Source organism: Octopus bimaculoides, chromosome 10 (assembly GCF_001194135.2).
Source record: "Octopus bimaculoides isolate UCB-OBI-ISO-001 chromosome 10, ASM119413v2, whole genome shotgun sequence".
Taxonomy (NCBI): Eukaryota; Metazoa; Mollusca; class Cephalopoda; order Octopoda; family Octopodidae; genus Octopus; species Octopus bimaculoides.
The window spans coordinates 31,255,742-31,276,254 of NC_068990.1; the positions used below are offsets into that span (position 1 = coordinate 31,255,742).

Here is a 20,513-nt window from a genome sequence, read left to right on the forward strand (position 1 = left end):
GTAAATCATTCTTTAGCTATCTATGTTTGGTGTCATAAACAAGTGCTAAAAGTCATGAGGCAGCACCCAGCAGTGCAATATTTTTACTGAAGTAGTTGTATTTTGACCAGAAACACTAGAAAAAGTAGCCTATTTAGTTTTCACAAATGATAGAGATTTTTAATACATATAGATCAAAATTTTACTGCCTTAAATAAAAACTGGATGCCTGAAACACAGATCCTTGTAGGGGACTGGATCTCTCTTCAAGGCCATAGAGTTTTCACCAATTTCACAAAGACATAATACTAAATCAGTGTTCCTGTTTTTCAATGGGTTAGTTGGTAGAAAGGAAGATTTCAAATAAACAAACCACCTAACTCTGGTAGTAGTGGGTCTCTGACTGGTAGAGCATACTTCTGTCAACTTATAAAGCATTATATTGATTTTTAATTGTTTTTTGGGGTAAACTTGCTTCAGAGCATTCGTGAATTTATTTAGTATATAACATGGAAGTCATTGTAGTATGAATACATCACCATAATCAAGGTCTGTGAGAGTTGTATCCTGCTTTAGCTGTACTTAGATGACAGGGCTTTGATATGATCAATGAAAATGGCCTTGCTTGATATGCAGAAAAGGAATAAGTATAAACCTAATAAGAGGTGTAGTGAAATCATAGGTAGGCTAACAGAGAAATTAAACTTCATATGTAACTGATGCACTGGAGCAGTATGTATTTTGAGCACACTGGGAATAGATCCTCAATAGTTTTTGCTACTATGGTTGATAGCACAAAAGCCTATTTCCTCATGGTGAAGGGCAGACTGTATGATGCTTGTGTTAGAACTGCAATGTTACATGGTAGTGAAACATGGATCTTGAATGCAGATGACTTGAGAAAACTAGAAAGATATGAAGTGAGTATGCTCTCTCGGACATGCAATGTAAGTATGTATAAATGACATAGTACAAGTATATTGAGAGACAATCGGACATAAGAGGAATGTTATGTGAAAGATAGATTTACTGGATAGTGCTTGCCAAAGATAGGGACCCATGAAGACATGAGACAAAGTGGTGAAGGTTAATCTCAGGCCCTTGATCTTGAAATCTTATCTTAAAATATTTACATCTCACCTTAAAATATTTACCCCGAGTTATATTTTCTTTGCAAACCTATGTTAGCTTTCGTTGGAAATTAGTGCAAAAAATCTCTGAATGTTCATTTATTTTTTCTTGATCTAAGAGGAATAATCTTGAGTTAATTTTAATAATTTCCAGTGATTTATGTCAGAAGAAAATTAAAAATCCTAAACTTTTTTGATTACCACCAAATATTGATTTTACCAACTTGTAAACATCACCTGAGTATGTCAATCTATAGTGGTAAGATGACTAAAGTGTCAATAACACTAAAATTGATATTAGACAGTATGTTTTGTATCAGAACAAGGAAACAACTTATTTCTTACACCCGATAACAAGCAAAGAAAAATCTCCCGTAAGCCTTACGATTTATTAGATTGCAGAATGCTAAATCAATACACAATAAATAAATAAAAGTTTGAAAGAAATTGCAAAAAAGCTCTAGAGAAAGCAAAAAAAGCTTAGTGACATCAAACATTATCTAATGAATTGCCGATAGCAGTATGGGTCAAAATTAGCTGTGTTCTGAATAAAAACAACACTTTAATCCATGATGATGGAACTGTAAAACTGAAAGGAACAGTACTAACATGAAATTCATTGTTCAATGCTAACAACACAAAAGCACACACATATTGCAAAAATCATCTACAGAACAATAACAAGCCTGGAGTTAGTTAAGGTAAACATTTCAATATAAATGTTATTTTTTTTCTCTATTCTTTAAACTTTTTATTTTTAATTAGACATTCTTGCAAGCTAGCTAAAACAATGGAAGGAGAGAGGGAGAGAGAGGATGGGGAAAAGAGAAAGAGAAAGAGAGATGAAGAAGATAAAAAGGTTTTACAATTAAATGTGGTCATGCAAGGATTGTCTTTCTAAATGATACAAAATAAACGTCAAGTAAACCACAGTAAATTTATACAGAGAATGACACATTTGTAGCTTGCGTCAGCACACTTCACAAAGCAAACTGGATTAACTTAGATGCAAAGTTAATGTTACTAAACAAGATGAAATAAAGAAATAACAAATATCTAATCAATACTAGATAATATTTATTTTGAAAGCATATACATTTTTAATTGAAATACCTGACTACACACCTAGAAACACTTGTAAATAACATGTTAAACATGGGAATATTTTCTTTATATTGCACAAAGTAATTTAGGATATACAAACTAAGATATAACATGAAACAGTAATTTATCAAGTAAAAATAGTATTCTGTTTTAGTTGAAACTATATCTCCTGGAAAGCATGTTAAAGAAAAAAATAAATTGTACAAATATCAGGGGATCTGTCATGCTTGTATTTTCCCCAGAAAATTATATGAAATAAAACAAATATAAGGTAATACAGGGCTATAATCACTTCTCAAGCTCTGAAACTTTAAAGATTAATCAGTTGTTTGTCATTTTAAGAGTAGCATTAAACATAATTGGAAGGACTTTAGATCAACATATTTATGTTATTGTATGCCATAGTATAATTGTATGCACATATGGGTGGTGTGATGGCTCAAATGCAGTAGTGCTTGCAACCATCTGACATGTGACTGTCCTTTGCTAACCCATGTGATGAAGTGTGAAGAAGCCTAGTGTGGGAGTCTTACCTGCAGTCACACATGGGGTTGCAACTCCAGGCTAACTTGGCAAGAGATCTCGCAACAGTGGGTCCCACAGGTACAGTATGTTGGCCTAGCTTGGTTAATACACCATGATGTCTTCTGAGTGAGTCCAGAAAGACAATGGCTATGAGTAAGTGCACCATGAGATAAAAAAACAAGCTATGGCAGTTAGCTTTAAGACAGTTTCTAATAGATTGGATTCCCAGCATCTTCCAAAGGCTAGAAGGAGATAGCAGTTACCTTGAGTCCTCCTTGCTAACAGAGGTATCTTCTTCACAATAGGGATAGTGGTATTGGGAAATGTGCAACCAAATGCAACTATAATATTCATTGCAAATAAATCTGCAATATGGATCTGGGAGTCCAGCAGAAATAGTCCAGCAACAGAAGCAGGTCTGGATGTACAACAAATTTTTAGTCAAAGATCTGCACACCAGATGTACAGGACAACAGCTCTTGGCAAGACAAGCCAACCCAGCACCAATCAGCACTTATATCCTGCATTATGAAGTACTACACAAAGACACTGCTGTGCTTAGTGAGTGGGTTCTCTCATGGAGGTTGGTGAAGGCTATGCCTTTTTTTTTTCTAGAAGAGGTACCCTGAGGGTAGATATAATTGACAGAACATTGACTGTGCTGTGAGGAAGTGTCTGCTGCCTAAATTGAGTGAGACACAGGTTAGTATGAGTGAGGATCTAATGTTCCTTTGAAATGCTTTTGCAGAGATGTAGGTCACACTATTAAGTTCCTATGCATCTAATTTGGAATCTGACAGTCAAGAGAACAAATGCATTTATCAGACATTGACTAAAATACCAAAACAAGATAAAATTATGCTAATGAGTAATTTTAATGTAAGGGTTGGGAGGAATTTTTAAAATCTTAAGAAAAAGTGATCAACACCCATAGTGGTAAGAAAGTAACAACAATGGCATCAGACTTCTTTCTCTGTGCAGAGTATTACTTCACCATTACCAATGATTTCTTCCATTAGATCAAACATAAACCTCCTACATCCAATGACCATCACCTCATTGACTACATCAAAGTTAGGTGGGCAGACCTCAATGATGTTCTACTCACAAGAGCAATGATAGGTGTTGAGTGTTGGAGAGATCATAACATGACAATACAACAACCAGATTGTAAGTGCACTCTCTTATGACACACAAGAGCACCAAACAAGATGCAACTCAGCTGCTGTAAGCTCAACAATCCTGTGAGTTGCAAGAATTTTTGTCACTCTCTAGCTGTCAAACTGAAAGTTTCAGAGGCATTCATCACCTCAGGAGGTAGTACAGATGAAAGATACATAGTGAATAACAAAAACTCAAGCGATCTAGATATGCATACAGTTTAGACATGACATGCACAATTTCTGACACAATAAGGATACTATCTGACCCTAGAAATTGTCCCATGGTACCAGTCAAGTCATTAGACAGTACATTTTTACTGAAAGACCAGTCTACAATAATAGAGTGATAGAATGCATCACCTGACTGTTAAACCAACTCACCTCAGTGGACTGAGCAATCATGAAGGAATCTTATAAAATGATCTTTCCATAAGGATGATATCTCATGCTGTTGCAGTAGGGCTGAAACAGTCTTTGGAAAGACTATGAACTGAAAAGTCACTGTTAACTTAAAACTCGATTAAAATATTTTCAAAATTAGGCCATCACTAAGCTCAGACCCAAACTAAAGTATAGTAATGAACAAGTCTCATAGTTCCCACTTTGTAACTAATTCTGCAAGCCATCATCTCAGCAGCTGTTACAGCTTATAAAAGAATGGACTTGTCAGTTACTGCCCAGAAAACCAGAGGTCATATCTATCAGCAGCATACTGTACTGCGCTTTTTCAGTACAACAACAACAACTAACACTATCCTCCCAATTCAGACAAGGAGACACTGAGCCAACCCAACCCCATTAAGCCACCAAATTATATTTCCCCCTCCCCATGCACTACACCTACCTCTCTTTTCCACTCACTCCAGCAACCTACTCAACACCATGTCATCTCCCGCTCTTGTTTTCCTCTTGTCTACACTATTCTGCTGCTTCACACAATCAGTCATCTCCTAATCCCCCTTCATTCATCCATACTCTCATGCAACATCCATCCATACATGTCGTCCTGTCTCCCCTCTCATTTCTACCCACCTTATCTTTTGAAGGTAAAACTCACATTTCATCACTATTACTTTTATTGTTTACTAGCCCCACCCAGTCGTTCCACCTTCTCTTCTAAAGTGCAAGTAGTCATGTAACTCCTCCTCAACAAAACCTATTCTGTTCTGGTCCCTTCTTTCACACTTTTATATTTCATCTTACAGTATAAAGCTGCTCCCTTAGGTTTGTAGTGACCTCACTAGAGCAGGTAGCATGAAAAATGCACTCAGAACACACTGCAAAATGGTTGGTATTAGGAAGAACAGCTAACAGTAGAAACCATGCCAAAGTAAATACTTGTGAACAATCCAGTCCTGTCAAACTATCTAAGCCATGCCAGCATGGAACATGAATGTTAAGTAATGATGATAATGAGACAGCACACTGAATGAGGAGATTTTAAACAACCTCAGAGAGGCCTTTGTATCCTTTGGAGGGCTCAAAAGATAATCTTTCTAAAGAATTATCTCTACCTCCTGACCATGGTCCTTATTAACTTTGCAGCCTACATAACATCCAATCTCCACAAGATTCCTTCAGTTACTTAGCAGATAGGACCATACATACAGAAATCCTCTTTTAAACCAATACCAAAAGCATTCAAACCAAATGATATAGGAATCAATTGAAGTGGCTTAGTTATATCATGTACATGTCTGAATTCCATAACCTACTCTACAACTAGCTATACCATAGCCAACACCTGTCTGGAAGACCATAGAAGTTCAAGAGCAGATCACTACCCATCATTCACTCTAGTAATCTCCCTACCAGAGTGGGTATTTTTAAGATCTGGAAGAAAGGCACTCAATGGTCCTATGAGAAGCAAGTAAAGAAGCATGCACACAAAGTATACCTGGTCTTTCCAACTAAATATTAATATCTCATCTGTTATTGAACCTGCACACTGAGGTTTGTGAAGTATAACAACCAAAGCAGTAATAAAGATGGTTCTCATTGCATTTTATGGAGAACTATAAGTAAACAAGCATCTTTGTTTTAGGTAAATCAAAATGCTTATTGCTTTTGATTATCTTTTAACTTTAAAATTTCATCATTATAAAAATGTTCACAATTTAGAAATAATTGTAATCACTAACTATGAATTTCTTTTTATAGAAACCCAAAGAGAAAACATTTTCTCCTCTATTTTGATCATCACCACCAATTTATGCATCTTGTTTAATCCTCTCTGTAATCAAACTCATAACTTTGTCCAGCAATTTGATGCCTCTGAAAATACTAATTGCTAAAACATCGCCTTCACCCTTGACGTGGATGATAATACTTCTATGCCAACCACTGGCTGTGCCATCTCCCTGTATCATATGATTGGCAATATGACTGGCTAATGTGTCTCCAACTTTCATGAATATTTTCAGCACCTTAGCATATCCTTAATTGCACTTTCAAACATATAGCCACCAACTGGTACACCAGTTGAGCTTGTTTTGAGAGGATCTTCTCTCCTAAATATTTTCCTCATTTAACAAATTCTTGTAGTAACATGTCCATACCTCCTCCTTTTTGTCATTCACCGAGAGATACAAGCTCACTGCTACCATTCCTCACACATTTCCTCTAACATCTTGAGTGACACTTGTAACACTGCTTTGCAATCTGAAACACCTCACATTTCTGATCCCTTTGACATAGAACACTAGTAAAACTGTTACACTCAGCTTCTCTTCCTGGTAAGAATCCCTATTGTCTAGTTTCTTTTCTAAGTATCTGATATTGTTTTTGCTTCTCTTTTTCAATCTTCCCAAGCCTATCTTTTAGCATTTGTGGTTTTATTGACACCATTATGCCACTATGGAACCTTCTCTGTAGCTAGAACCTTGTTCTATCCTTATGTCTGGTCTTTGACCCAAAGCAAGCTAATTCAGTTCTCAACCAAATTGAAAACTTAACATCTTTGAAGAGGACTGGTCCCTAGCTACATTTTGGCATAAAAAAAAATAGAGATTTGATCCAGTAGAAAGAAGTTTACATCAAAATTTGTAGCAACATCATAGGAGAGTAAGCAATGCCACCAATCAAGTTTAAATCTAAATAACTTTTTTTATTTTAAAAGCAAAATATATTTTTCTTAGCTTCAATAATAGAAGAAAGTATGAAGAATTTCACATTTTGGTCCCATGCAACAAAAATTTGTATAAAGAATGTTGTGAGGTAAAATACCACGAAAACAATATGCATAAGACAAAAAATTGGATTTAAGTATAATTAACTTTTTTATTTTAAAAACAAACTATATTTTAATTAAGCTTAAATGATAGAGATCAATTTGAGGAATTTCATGGTATCAATCTCATGCAATGAAGTTTTAAAAGAAAAAAAGTTATGAGTGTTTGTTTCTCAAATCTGAGGGTAATAATATAGTTCTATACTTTTTTATGAATATAGCTCTATAAGGGGACTTTTAACATATGTCACTGGCATCATTGACGTAAGAAAAAAATAAACAATGCCACCACTAATTGACACATTTGACACATTATTAATTAGCTTAATAGTATAGCCTGGAAAAGACATGGAACATATTTTGTTAAAATATTGACACACTAGAATACTTTAAAAACTGAGAGCCAGAAGCACTAATATAGCTAAAGTTTTATGCAAAGTAGAATGAGATATATGGTAGGAAAATTCATTATGTAAAAAATAAGCATTGGGTCAAGACTAAAAATGTGAAGACTTGGCAATAACTTAGGCAAAAACTCAAGCAAATTTTACTGTGAATTTATTATAGGTAGATTTTACTGTAATATATAACTGATTTTTGTATTATTCTATTTATTGTACTATGTACTACTATTATTTTTTATAACCTATTTTCAAATTTCTAATTATTAATTAAAGAAAATGAATTTTTTTTAAGTGCAAAAAATATTTTGAGTTATTTTTTAAATTTTTAATAGAAGTAACAAGTAATAACAAATAGAAGTAGTAACTTGTTATAAAATTTTTAGTTTTAATAAAACTAATATTTTTTAAATCTAAATATTTTATTTGAAATTTTATCCTTAGCTGCAATATTTTAAGTTATAATTTTCTTGCTCTGTACTTTACCAGATGTAATAAGTTGTCCTGAACTTTTCCAAGTGTAATAACTTGTCCTGTAATTTTCCAGGTTTATAATCTTAAGAATATTATTTCTCTTGCTCGCATTTTTCCATGTAATAAAATGAATGGATATGAGGTACAGAAAGCAAATAAATCTTTTCACTGAGGTCAAAAAGGAAAGATAGTCATCAGATAAATATAATACCACAAAATGGGAATAAAGAACCCATCTGTATTAATTTGAATCAAGTGGATCAATAAAGAGAGAAATAGTTGAAGTAGATGAACAAGAACATACAGCTCATCAGGAACAAATAAAAGTAACTAATGCTAAGCATAAATAAACTGTATTATTCTGACTAAAATAGAATATACAATAAGAGGATAATAAAGACCCATCTTATTGCACATGCTTATGAAGGGAATTCAAGTGACCTGAAACAAACTCTTCAATGTGTAGCAATGAAACCATGCAGTTAGAAATGTTAATCACCTCAATAATGAATAAGTGAGTATAGTCTCTTGATTTCACCTCAGCATTTTTGCAAGGTAAGGGAGGTGTTCATTAAGCTATCTTCTGATGTATATCCAAGATTGACAATGTGTGGAATAGGCAGCCAAATGATTTACAAAAAGAAAAAAAAAAGAAAAAAAGGAGCTTGTTAGTGCAGGACATGTTTATATTTTACTTAATAGACAATGTAAAGGAACATCTTCCATGAAACAATACAGTAACTTCAGTAATTCCCGAAGATTAATGTCTGTGCTTCAGTTTTTCAATGTCATCCTATATAAGTCTTTTAAAGATAATATTCATTTGGAGTGGAATAACTGGGTGGTGGACAGAGAAAGGATGTTCACAAAAAGGTGGTAAAATGCATGGTATGCTCTTTCACTGGAAGTGTTGTGCAATTTTGTGGTAAAGTCTTGGGGAGATCATTTAGAAACTATCACAAAATCTTTTTAAAAATGTAGAACTTCAAATATGATGGAAGGGGATGAAAAGTTGTGAAGCCAGAAAGTGAAAAGAAGGAAGGCTGTGAAATATATAGATATCTCTACACCAAATGATGAACAATATTTCAAAAAAGATTTGAAAGGATTTTAAAATATAGTTATTTTACGCATAATTATTCATGGGGTTATAAAACTGAGTAAATGTTTTCAAATTACACTAGTTTAGAATTATGGTCTTAATTGTTAAAAAAATAACCTTCAAGTAACCTTTATGGTCAGCTCTACCATGCTGTGATCCGAGAGTAGCATTGGTGTCACTTTCACATAATGGAAGAGATCTATAGTATTTGTGAAGCAGAGATCCAGTATGTCACCTGCCCTGGTTGGTTGGAGTACTATTTGTTCCATGTACAAAGTGTTGATGAGGTTCGAGAGGGACTTCACCTGTCCTTGTTTGTATTGTGTCATTGCTGAGAGAGAAAGGCCCTCGGGCCATCTGACATTGAGCAGATTGAAGTTTCCCATAAGAAGTACACTTGCTGAGCGGCAAAAAACTTGTGACTATGATATTACCTGCTGATGATAGGGAAGGATTTCCAGTCTTGCAATGAATTTAGAAGAGCTTGCAAAACCTCTGAATAGCTCCTGCAGTTTCTGTATGGAGTAAAGCATCCCAGATGTTTATAACATATATATATATATATATATATATATATAAAACGTATCATCACCATTTTAATATCCACTTTTTTATGCTTGCATGGGTTAGTGGTAACTTTTGTTGAGGTACATTTTTCTATAGTCAGATGCCTTTCCACCCACTAATTCTCACTTGTTTCCTACTGTTACTTAATGTTAGGGCAAGGAAAGAGTAACATATACACACACACACACACACGCATACATACATACATATATATATATGTATATATGATGGGCTCCTTATAGTTTCTATTTACAAAGCTTAGCCAAGGTGCCACATAGAGGGATGAAACCCAGAACTATGTGGTTGGAAAGCAAATTTTTTACCACATACCGACATATATATAGTACATATCATATATTCATGATATATATATATATATATATATCATGAATATATTATATATATATATATATATATATATATATATATATATATACACACACACACACACATAAACCCTCTATATATCATCATTATCATTTAATGTTCATGTCCCAACCCATGTTAGCATGGGACATGGATGTTAAATAATGATATATATATACACATACACACACATATATAGCAGAGTATTATCCTATCAACACACTGTTTGCTCATTCCATTAATCTAGAAGAAAGAAACATAAAAATACTAACACCAACATACTTTAATGATGCTGATGTTTACAGAATAGTGTAACATTAACAATATTTTCACATCAAATTATAACATTCTCTGTGTATGGTAGCTGTATGTAAACATCTGAAAATATATGGTAATTTGAAGCGAAGAAACTCATAGTTGGTGATGTCAAAGAGGCTTCTTTCTAATCTACAAAGGATAGGGAGGTGTTTGCATGATGCTGCTTCTGTTGGATTTTTTGTTGTACTTTTGTGATCATTTTGCTAGTTGGTGTGTTCTTGAGATTTGGTAGAGTTCATATGATTGGCTTCAAACTATGCAGAGTGAATCTCTACTGAAGCCAATGAAAAATACTTTATAAGCTATTAAATGTGCCAAATTCCCTTCAGATTTCACAATATGGTTTCAAAAATGGAGGAATAGAAAAATAACAATGTCTTGAACATAATGTCTGAAAGTTAGAAAGGATAGTTGTGGCTGAAATGCCAACTGAATAATAAAATTTCAGAAGTGGATATAGCAATACACAATTTAATATCATTCATGGTAAACACCAGAGGGATAATATGAATACATTTTCTGATATATTTATGAGATTAAATTATGATCTAAAGTAAACCTCAAGGTATCATTTTCTTTTACGGTAAACAAAGATGAATTCCCTAAAATATAGCAAAAAAGAAAACAAACAACCAAAAGAACCTTTTGAAAGATCAAATATCTTTTAATATAATTCGTAGTATATCACCACTTTTCTTTGTGCTCTTGGAAGGGAGATAATTCTGATCTTATTGAATTTATCTCCCTTGGTTACTATACACAAACTAAAGTGTTACCTGTCATATGACAGGTATTGTTGGGAATATAGTTTTGCCACTGTTGGTAGTGTCTGGATTAATTGATAGTTAAACAATATTATTGTAATTGATGACAGATATTCATTACAAATATACAGATATAAAAAAATGTTTGAATTCTATTTCAATTACGTAAATATTTATTTTATTCTGAAAATTAGTATATGTTTCAATATTTCTAGCAGCTCTAAGAAATTTGAAAAGAAAAATTATAATTATTGTACCTATGTAACATTATCTGATATCAACCACAGTGGCAAAAATACATTTTCTAATTGTACTCATAAGGCTTGTTTATAAGTACGTCTTAATCATCTACAACTTTAACTTCAGTATACATATTCTCCTGTCTCTTATACCCATCTCTTTCATGTGTCTCATTTCTCTTTAACTTTTACAGTTGAAGCAATACTTTCCATTAAAACCTGTTTGGAAAAAACATCTGACCAGTCGTACGTTTTTATCATCATCTCTCTGCCCACTTCTGTCTCCTTCACTCCATTTCTCCCCCACTCCCATCTCTCTCTTAGTTACTACATAGATTTACTAATTCATTTTTACATGAAATACATTTGGTGAAATATGAAATCTTATGAATAAATCATAATTTCTTATTACCTCTCTCTCTTCCAGAGCCACAACAAAGGGTTTCAGATAAGTGGTAAGCTAACAATTACTAGTAATGTTGTTACTATTATCAATTAATGTGGTAATTAGTACCATATTTAGTACTATTTATTTATAACTTTTATCTTTGACACAGATATTCCTCTTGAGCAAAATTTTCTTTTTCCTGTCTGCACTTCACAGTCCCTAATCGATGTAAACCACCCACTTGTTATATATAAATAGATATGAGAGATAAGTAATACATCAACATTAATAGTATTATCTTTCGAAAATTATAGTCTTAATTTCTGGTTCCAGCAATGCAACATATAACAGTTTAAATAGCATTCTATGTATAAGATATACAAAGGGCAATGCCAAGAAATGAAAGTGTTTAAAACATAATGTGAAAAAGAAAGAAAAACTGTTGTTCAAAGTGATGCTATATAGAGTAGGTATAATATGTCTCTTAGATATTGAGACTAAGATCTACCTTTGTTTCATTGCAATCATCATCACTATTGTTGTATTAATGCCTACTTTTCCATGCTCACATGGGTCAGGTCGAACTTGAGGGAGATTGGATGCCCTTCAGTTGCTAACCCTCACCTATCTCCAAGTAAGGTAATATTTCCTTATACCTAGACATGTTATCACAGAAGATTGGAAGCAAAGCACACCACTTGTATGATAGTGATACTTGTTTACAAGAATTACACTATGTCAAGACAAGGAGACACCAACTCACACAAACACACATTATATGGCAGGCTTCTTTCAGTTTTTGTCGACCAAATCCAATCACAAAGCTTTGGTCAGACAGGGTTATAACTGAAGACACTTGCTCAAGATGCAACACTGTGAGACTGAACCTGGAACCAAGTGATTGGGAAGCTTAACCATATAGGCATCCCCCCCCTCTCTCTGTATATACACACACACTGTCATTGTTTTAATGCCTACTTTTCCATGCTTGTAGAGGTGAAATGGAACTGAATGAGGTAGATTTGCTGCCACTGGACATACTTTCAGGGAAGATTGAAATGAATGACTGCTTATATGACAATGATGCTCATTTACAATTACTGTGAAAACAAAACAATAAAACACAGTTACACACATACATTTTTATAAAGTTATACAGGACAGGCATTTTTTAGTGTTTGCCTACCAAATCCACTCACTATAGAACTATAGTAGATGGCATTTCTTCAAGGTACTGCATAGTGGGACTGAACCTGAAATCACATGTCTGGGATGTGACCTTAACTACACAACCATGCCTACACACACATATATATACATACACACATGCCAATCACATGTATACATATAAGGTACAAGAGAAATTTGAGGACAATTATCAGTATATCATTCACTTCAAATGCATTAAAAATGCATTTATTTATTTCAGATGCTCCATGTCAGGTAAAATGCCAACACAAGAAATGGAAAGACATGCAGTCATTATTGCCATATGTGCGGAATCTAGTGATTTAAAAATTACCAACTTTCTCAATGTTATAAAAGCTTTTGTATGCAAAGTTTGGATAGAATTGGAAGCCCCTAGAGGGAATGTTTCAAGTATGTAAGAAAAAAAAAGAAAAAAAAGGTAAACATTTAGACATTATTCAATGAGTTCAAAACATTATTGATGATGATCCTAAAAAATCAATGAGGGCCATCAACAAAGAACTTCAGGTGTCTGAGTTGACCATCAGAATTGAGGTGCAAAAGGACATTCAATACAAGTTGTATGTACTGAGGAGAGGCTAATTCAAGTCTGCAAAGATACAGGAAAATGTTTCATCTGTATCAAGTGTTTAACTTATCATTGTTAAAACCCTCATGAACATGTCATGCTTTGGGTTTTTTCTGATGAGATAAATTTGACCAAAACTAAAAGTTTAACAGAAGAAATGACAATGGTTATGTGCAGATCCTTCTGATGTTCTCAGAGTGATGCACACTAATTTTCCAGCAACTGTGATAGGTTTAGAACTGATGAGTGATGCAAGTCATATCATGTCACCTCACATCTTTCCAGAAAGTTTTAGAATTAATGCTATTGGATACATGGAGATGATACAGACTGTTGTTAAGCCCAGGGTAAATGAAATATGCAATGAAGGGCTATACATGTTTCAGCAAGACTCAACACCTCAAAGGCTCATGTAACACAAAACTAGACATCAGACAATCTTTATGACCATGGAATACCAAACTTATAACTTCCAAACTTGCTACATGTAGATCCCATGGACTACTAACTACTACATTCGGGGAGTTGTTGAAAGGGTGATTAATTGATATCCTCACAATACCATAGCATCACTGGAAGCTACCAATTTGGACATCCAAGTGTTGTAGAAAATGAATAAAGAACATTTAGTGTAACGATATGAAAGATTCAAGTCCTACACTGAAGCAGTCATTAAAGCTGAAGATGGATTCATAGAATAATCTAGGATGAAAGCTTATCAAGAACATGGACACAAGTTTTTATTAAAATACATTTGGTTTGTAGTAGATTAAAGTTGTTTTATTAAATTACAAAATATATCCTTGAATACCTCACACACCTGGCATATATATATATATATATATATATATATATATAAATGATGAAGAAAGCACAATATGTAGGCAGATTATTTCACCTCGTTAATAATGGAGTGGGGTGAGTGTAAAAATGTAAGTGTAGGCTACATGAGAGGGGAGCAGGAATAAGTGTGCTAATGCATCTATTATTTCTGTGGGCTGGATATCATTATTTCAGAAGCTTGGCAAAAGGGTGATTGAAAAAATGAAATTTTGGAGAAAAGAATGTTTCAAAGTTGGTTGCTATTCTTAGCATGTTGAGTGACCACATTGAGGCATCCTTCATTTCCTCTAATGGTTCAACAGGCATCTACACATGCACAATAGGTGTTGTTACTCTGATAGCTGGGAGAAAGGTTGATTTAAAAAATCAGGAAGTTTGGAAAAGATTATTTTTCACATAATTGGCTTACTTTGCTTTTGGTTCTTCCAGGGCCAATAAAATAAATACTAGCATTATTAGAGTCAACAAAATTAACTGTTCACTCATCTCTTTTAAAAGCAACCTAATTAGACTGATCATTTATTGATTGATATTTCTGAACACCATAAAGACAAGACATTTGCTATTTATTTGCACCAATGCATAAAATAAATAACAGCAAATACAATATGAATAAAGAAAACTCTTCAAATATTTTTGATTGAGGGACAACATTTAGAATACTGGAAAAAGAAGAGGGGGAATTTAAGCTGCAGTAATTGTAACTTTTAACCAATAAATATGAGGCAAAAAATGAGCGACAAACTTAGATGATCACGACAAAGTTTTTAAGAGAAAATCATGAAATATTCTAAATCTTGTGAAATATTTAATGTGCTCTACCAACATACCATTCTAACTACTCTGCTATTGTACTTTCTGTCCATTCAAATTTTCAGCATACTTTTATTGAAAATTTTTTTTTACTTAATAGGTTTCCACATACCATTTTACAACAAGATGTTTTACACAATTGTGCCTTCATTATAAGAAGGCTAGTTTTATACATTAAACTTCATAGAGCACTAAAGCTTATAGCTTATCTATGTGTAGATATTTATAAATGTAATGGTCTGAACCCAAAAGCTTTCGCTCAGCCCTGTGTAGCCAATAAAGAAACACATTCTCAACAGGAAGATTAGATGAGTTTAAACATGGTTTCATTACCATCTTACCTATCCTTTTTCTACCTCTTCATTTAATATATAGCAGTACTAAATACATATGGATATGACTTCATATAGGCATTTGATCATAAGCCATGCTGTATTGCTAGTAAATCTATGCTCTATGCAAGTAATTAATACAAGGCAATCAACCTTGTATCACTATGAAAATGTTATGCTTTGAACAATCTTTTTTACATTTCAATAAGTAACTTCCTACTGTAAGCATTCAGTCACTTAGAAGAGGAAGGTATGTTTGTGTAGTTTGATATTCATTCAAAAATTTTAATAAATAAAAAGTCAAATGAAAAACTAAAATTGCTTAAAAAAAAAAAACTGTGGTCAAATGAAGTATAATTTCATAGTGAGACTAAATACATATGAATGTTACACGATACATATTTATAGCATACAATAGCAGTGACACTTCTTTTCTACATGTTTTGCTTGTAGTTGAAGCAAACAGACAATGTCTCTTGGTTAAAGATAAATAAGGAATATGGTTTCAACAAATATGTGACTAATTCTATCCCTATTTAACTCTTTGTCATTAAATGACTAGAAACACACACTTCATCCAAAGGGCATAAAAGGAAACGCACTGGCAATGAACAATCAAATGGAGGTTCGATTCAGTTAGATATTTAATTAAAAATGAATATACGTTAAAAACAAATAGATCTGCCTCGTTAAAAAGGAAATGAATTTAATTTTTATATGATTTTAGAGGGGTGGCGGGATCAGATAAAATTGGTAGTGGTAGTCTTCATCATTTTCAGACACCAATTTAATTAAACAGGAATGATCATCAAATGTTAACTAAAACATGTCTAGAAAATATTTTTCTTTGAAAGCAAACAGTTAAACAAATATTATGAAATTTACAAACAATATCATATTCTATAGTCATAACTCATAACAAAAATTCATCATGCTGACATTTCATTGTATCTGACAAAAGTATTTTTTTTTATTGAAAAGAGTCACTGAAAAATCTTTGATCAAAATAGTTTTGTCATAAATATAATTACAGTGAAAGGATGCTTGTAATGTAATTTATAGTGTTTTATCCATAAAGAAGAGGCATTAAAAGAATTTAATTGTACAATCATTTAGCAAAATATTTCATTCAGTAAGTTTAGATTAAGCAAGGATTAAATAATTATTTATTTCACTGAAATATTCTCTATTTCATTTTCAAATAAATAATCAAGTTAATATGAAATTACTATATCAGTGAAAGTTCAGCTATGTGAAAAAAAAGCATTCCCATTTACCCTCTTTTTTTATATTCTATTTTTAACAATTGTTATGAAAAGAGATTTATAAATTATTTTGCTATCTCAGTCTCTCAAAAATGCAATTAATGATTCTATTTGTCATTTTAATATTTCAGCTGCTGTCTAATGACAGATGAAGTACAAATAAATTTTTCAATTTTTATAAAATAAAAGAAAAGGAACATGTAAAATATTGCAATAATATCATTTTTTTTTGTATACTTTTCAAGTTAAAAAATAAGAAATGTTTTCCTTCAATCTTTTTCAGCCAGCTTCAATTATGATACCATTATAGGAATACTGGAACTATGCAGTTCTGTTTTAAAAAGGTTTATTTCTTTTCACAAAAGAACCTAACAAACTGACTGCTATACAATGAAATGATTCTGATCCTCTGGATATTTCTATATGATAGAATTCATGGCTCAGTTACGAGGCCCAATCTCTTTTACATTCATTGTCATTAGCACATGAACTTTTTTCTTTTTAAATGAAGAAAGCAATAAATTTTGTTTTTCTCACACTTTATAAAATCTGGGATATTTTATAATAGAGAGAATCGTCTATCCTGACAAAACTGTAAAGTATCTTGCTAAATTAATTATTAATGTACTGCATGATGTGAAACTGCATGGCACTGCATCTGACTGAGTCACCTTCTGAAACCACACAAACCAAACTACTTTTGTTTATATTCGTTTTAAAAGGAAATTATGTACTCTGATATAATTCTGTATTGTTCATTATTTACATTGACCAATACGTTACTGATTTCTTGTTTTTTCTTTTTCTGGAGTATCTTTCCTTTGAATAACAGCTGCTAATCATTCCTTGAGTAACAATTTATTCATTGATTTATTCAAGATAAAACTTTGAAGATGATAGCTAAAGTTGATATATCTATTTCTTTTGTGCACATTTTGATGCCTGATTTCAATTCATCCAATTTTTCATCAAGTGAATTAGATAAAATATTACCTGAAGAATGGTCAGGCACTAAACCTTTTGCAAGAATTGTTGGTTCAAAAATAGCTTTAAGAATTGATATGAAGCTTGTTGAGTATTTTTCTTTCAACACTTTTCATTGAGATTTGATCAAGATAGTCACCCAATATATTATTTTGGATGTGGAACAAAAAAGGAGCAGTCAGCTCAGTTGAAATTTGTGAATATTTTGTTTCTGATGTGAGTTACAGCTTACCTGTAAATAAGCTGCTAAAGGTCAAGAAAAAACTTTTTGTTTGCAATATTTGTGTATCTAAGTTTATTACTAACTGCATTTAATTTATTATCACCGTCTTTGTCTTCATCATTTTTTTAGTGTAATGGTTTCGGTTATTGCGTAACATTATTACATTGGAAGTATTGCCAATTTTCACAGTAATCTGACCACAAATAAAGACATTATAAACATCTGAATAAACAAAACCATTTTTAGGCATTTTCTGCTCAATCATTATAGAACTGAGCTTTTAACTTCAAATTAATTTTCAACAGGGCATTAAAAGTTAATAGACCTTCAAATGGAGTTCAATTAAAATTTTTTTGTTTTGCTATTTTTAAAAGGAAAATAACCATTTAGCAATTCATATACTTAGCATACTAAGAAATCCTTATTTATGGTATGATTAAACCTAATCTAAAGTAAGTAAATTTTGTTTGTTGACATCAAAATTTCGCTAAAATCATTTCTTCAAACTAGGATTCATGTCAGTTTTATCAGAAAATTGACCAACAATGAATGAATGAAAGCTTAAGTCAACTCTGTGGCTAGATTTATACTCAATATATAGAGTCACTAGCCAAAATATCCAGTGTTGCCAAGGAATTAAGATGAATGTTGCAAAGCAATTTATTTAAATTATAGCAAAGTTCCTTGATAAGCAATGAGTGGAGTCTTGCATTTAAGCATCCCACTTTTTACTAAAGAAAATTTTATAAGATTTCTGTTTTAAACAGCAGATTACAATTCTAAAAATATATATTTTTTCTTTTTACAAAATCAACTTTTGAAAATTTCTCTTTGTTTAATCATAAACTCTTAACTCTGTTTTAAACATATTTCCAAAAAAGTTACAGACAACTGTATACTTCAAAACAAAGAGAAAACAGGGAAACAATCTCTGATATTTAAAATGTAGAGAACTGAAGAAACTTTATAAAAAAGAAAAAGAAAAAAAAGAAAGAATAAAACCTAGCTGGGGATTGCTTTGTCTAAAACTCTGCTAAAAAATGTTTGAGCATTTACAAACATGGAAGATTCAAGTTTCCGAAAGAAAAACAAGGAATCTTTTCCATACAGGTCAGAAATGCCTCCAGGTTGCTGAAAAACTAACTGGGGTAATTTGCAATTTCTTAAGGGACTAAAACAGTGTCAAACTTATAAACAATTTTTTTTTTCTGCAAGCAACTGTTGATTCACCATCATGTTAATTCTCTGAGACATTACCCCATGCAATGCTAAGTATTTCAGCTACTATCTCTTGTCGGTGAATGAGTGAGTACATGTCAGAGGATATACATAATTGTATTTATTTTATGTTGTTTGCCCAATCAAATCTGTGCTACATTATTTACTGTTAATACATTCAGCTATTACCAATCTACTGTTGGATGGGAGTCTCAGCATGTTGGTGCCATCATGCTGGACAAAGACAACTGTCCCATAACTGGAGCAGAGGTACCACAGCTATCTCTGAACTCAAGAATATAAAGACTCACAAAAAAACCCATTTTATCTGACACTAACACTTCAGTTTATATTTACTGGCAGGAACAGTTAAAAGAGTATATACATGTGTGCATGCTTAGATAGACGGTGGGAGGGGAGAAAAGATTTTGGCTATGTGTGAGTGTGTGTCTCATGAGCATATATGCATGTAATGTCTGGATTGTTAAGTGTTTATGTGCTTGTGTATATATGTGTATATGTATCTGATGTTGTCAAAAATTTGTTGCATTATCTACTTTATGTTTCTGCATATGTGTATTTGTACATGTGTTATTTGAATGTGTTCGTGTGGATTTGTGAATATTTATATTTGAGTGTGTGTGATTCTATTATAAATTTTAGTGTATGTGAATGTTTGTGTGCATGTTACACTCATAAATATGCACATGTATATATTTTTTGTGATGTTGAAAATCTCTGGGTATGTTGCTGCTGCTGTAGTTGTTTAGCCTTAGACAGAGTAGATCTATAATCTCAGATATTCCAGCCTAAACCATCTTATTTCTTCCAGACAGTACATTTAAAGCTAGGTTACTTTACATGTCCTCAACATATTCAAGATAGTGTGGTTTGTATATGAGAGAGACTTAGCTGATAATTCCAGAAAATTAAGTAACTACAGAGAAACATTTTCATTGGTTTGTATGTGTAAGAATGTAGGGTTGGTGCAATTGATTTATGTGTGCATGACAGTATCGTTGCCAGTGCCCCTGGACTGGCTCATGTGCGGGCGATACATGAAATCTTTCGAGCGGGATCGTTGCCAGTGCCCCTGGACTGGCTCATGTGCGGGCGACACATGAAATCTTTCGAGCGGGATCGTTGCCAGGGCCCCTGGATTGGCTCATGTGAGGGTGACACATGAAATCTTTCCGAGCGGGATCGTTGCCGGTGCCCCTGGGCTGGCTCTTGTGCGGGCGACACATGAGGTTTTTCGATCGAGATCGTTGCCAGTGCCCCTGGACTGGCTCTTGTGCTGGTGACACAT

At 32.9% G+C, this 20,513-nt stretch overlaps 1 protein-coding gene across 1 annotated transcript in view; it reads left to right on the forward strand.

The window, feature by feature from the left end:
* The first annotated feature begins 833 nt into the window (after nucleotides 1–833).
* Nucleotides 834–20,513, forward strand: part of LOC106881402 (uncharacterized) — a 127,978-nt gene continuing 108,298 nt past the window's right edge. The window contains exons 1-7 of the mRNA XM_052971314.1: nucleotides 834–926; nucleotides 3,758–3,908; nucleotides 11,556–11,607; nucleotides 13,179–13,348; nucleotides 17,659–17,854; nucleotides 19,387–19,474; nucleotides 20,037–20,093. Coding sequence (XP_052827274.1) covers nucleotides 834–926; nucleotides 3,758–3,908; nucleotides 11,556–11,607; nucleotides 13,179–13,348; nucleotides 17,659–17,854; nucleotides 19,387–19,474; nucleotides 20,037–20,093 — 807 coding nt within the window. The remainder of the gene's footprint in view (nucleotides 927–3,757; nucleotides 3,909–11,555; nucleotides 11,608–13,178; nucleotides 13,349–17,658; nucleotides 17,855–19,386; nucleotides 19,475–20,036; nucleotides 20,094–20,513) is intronic.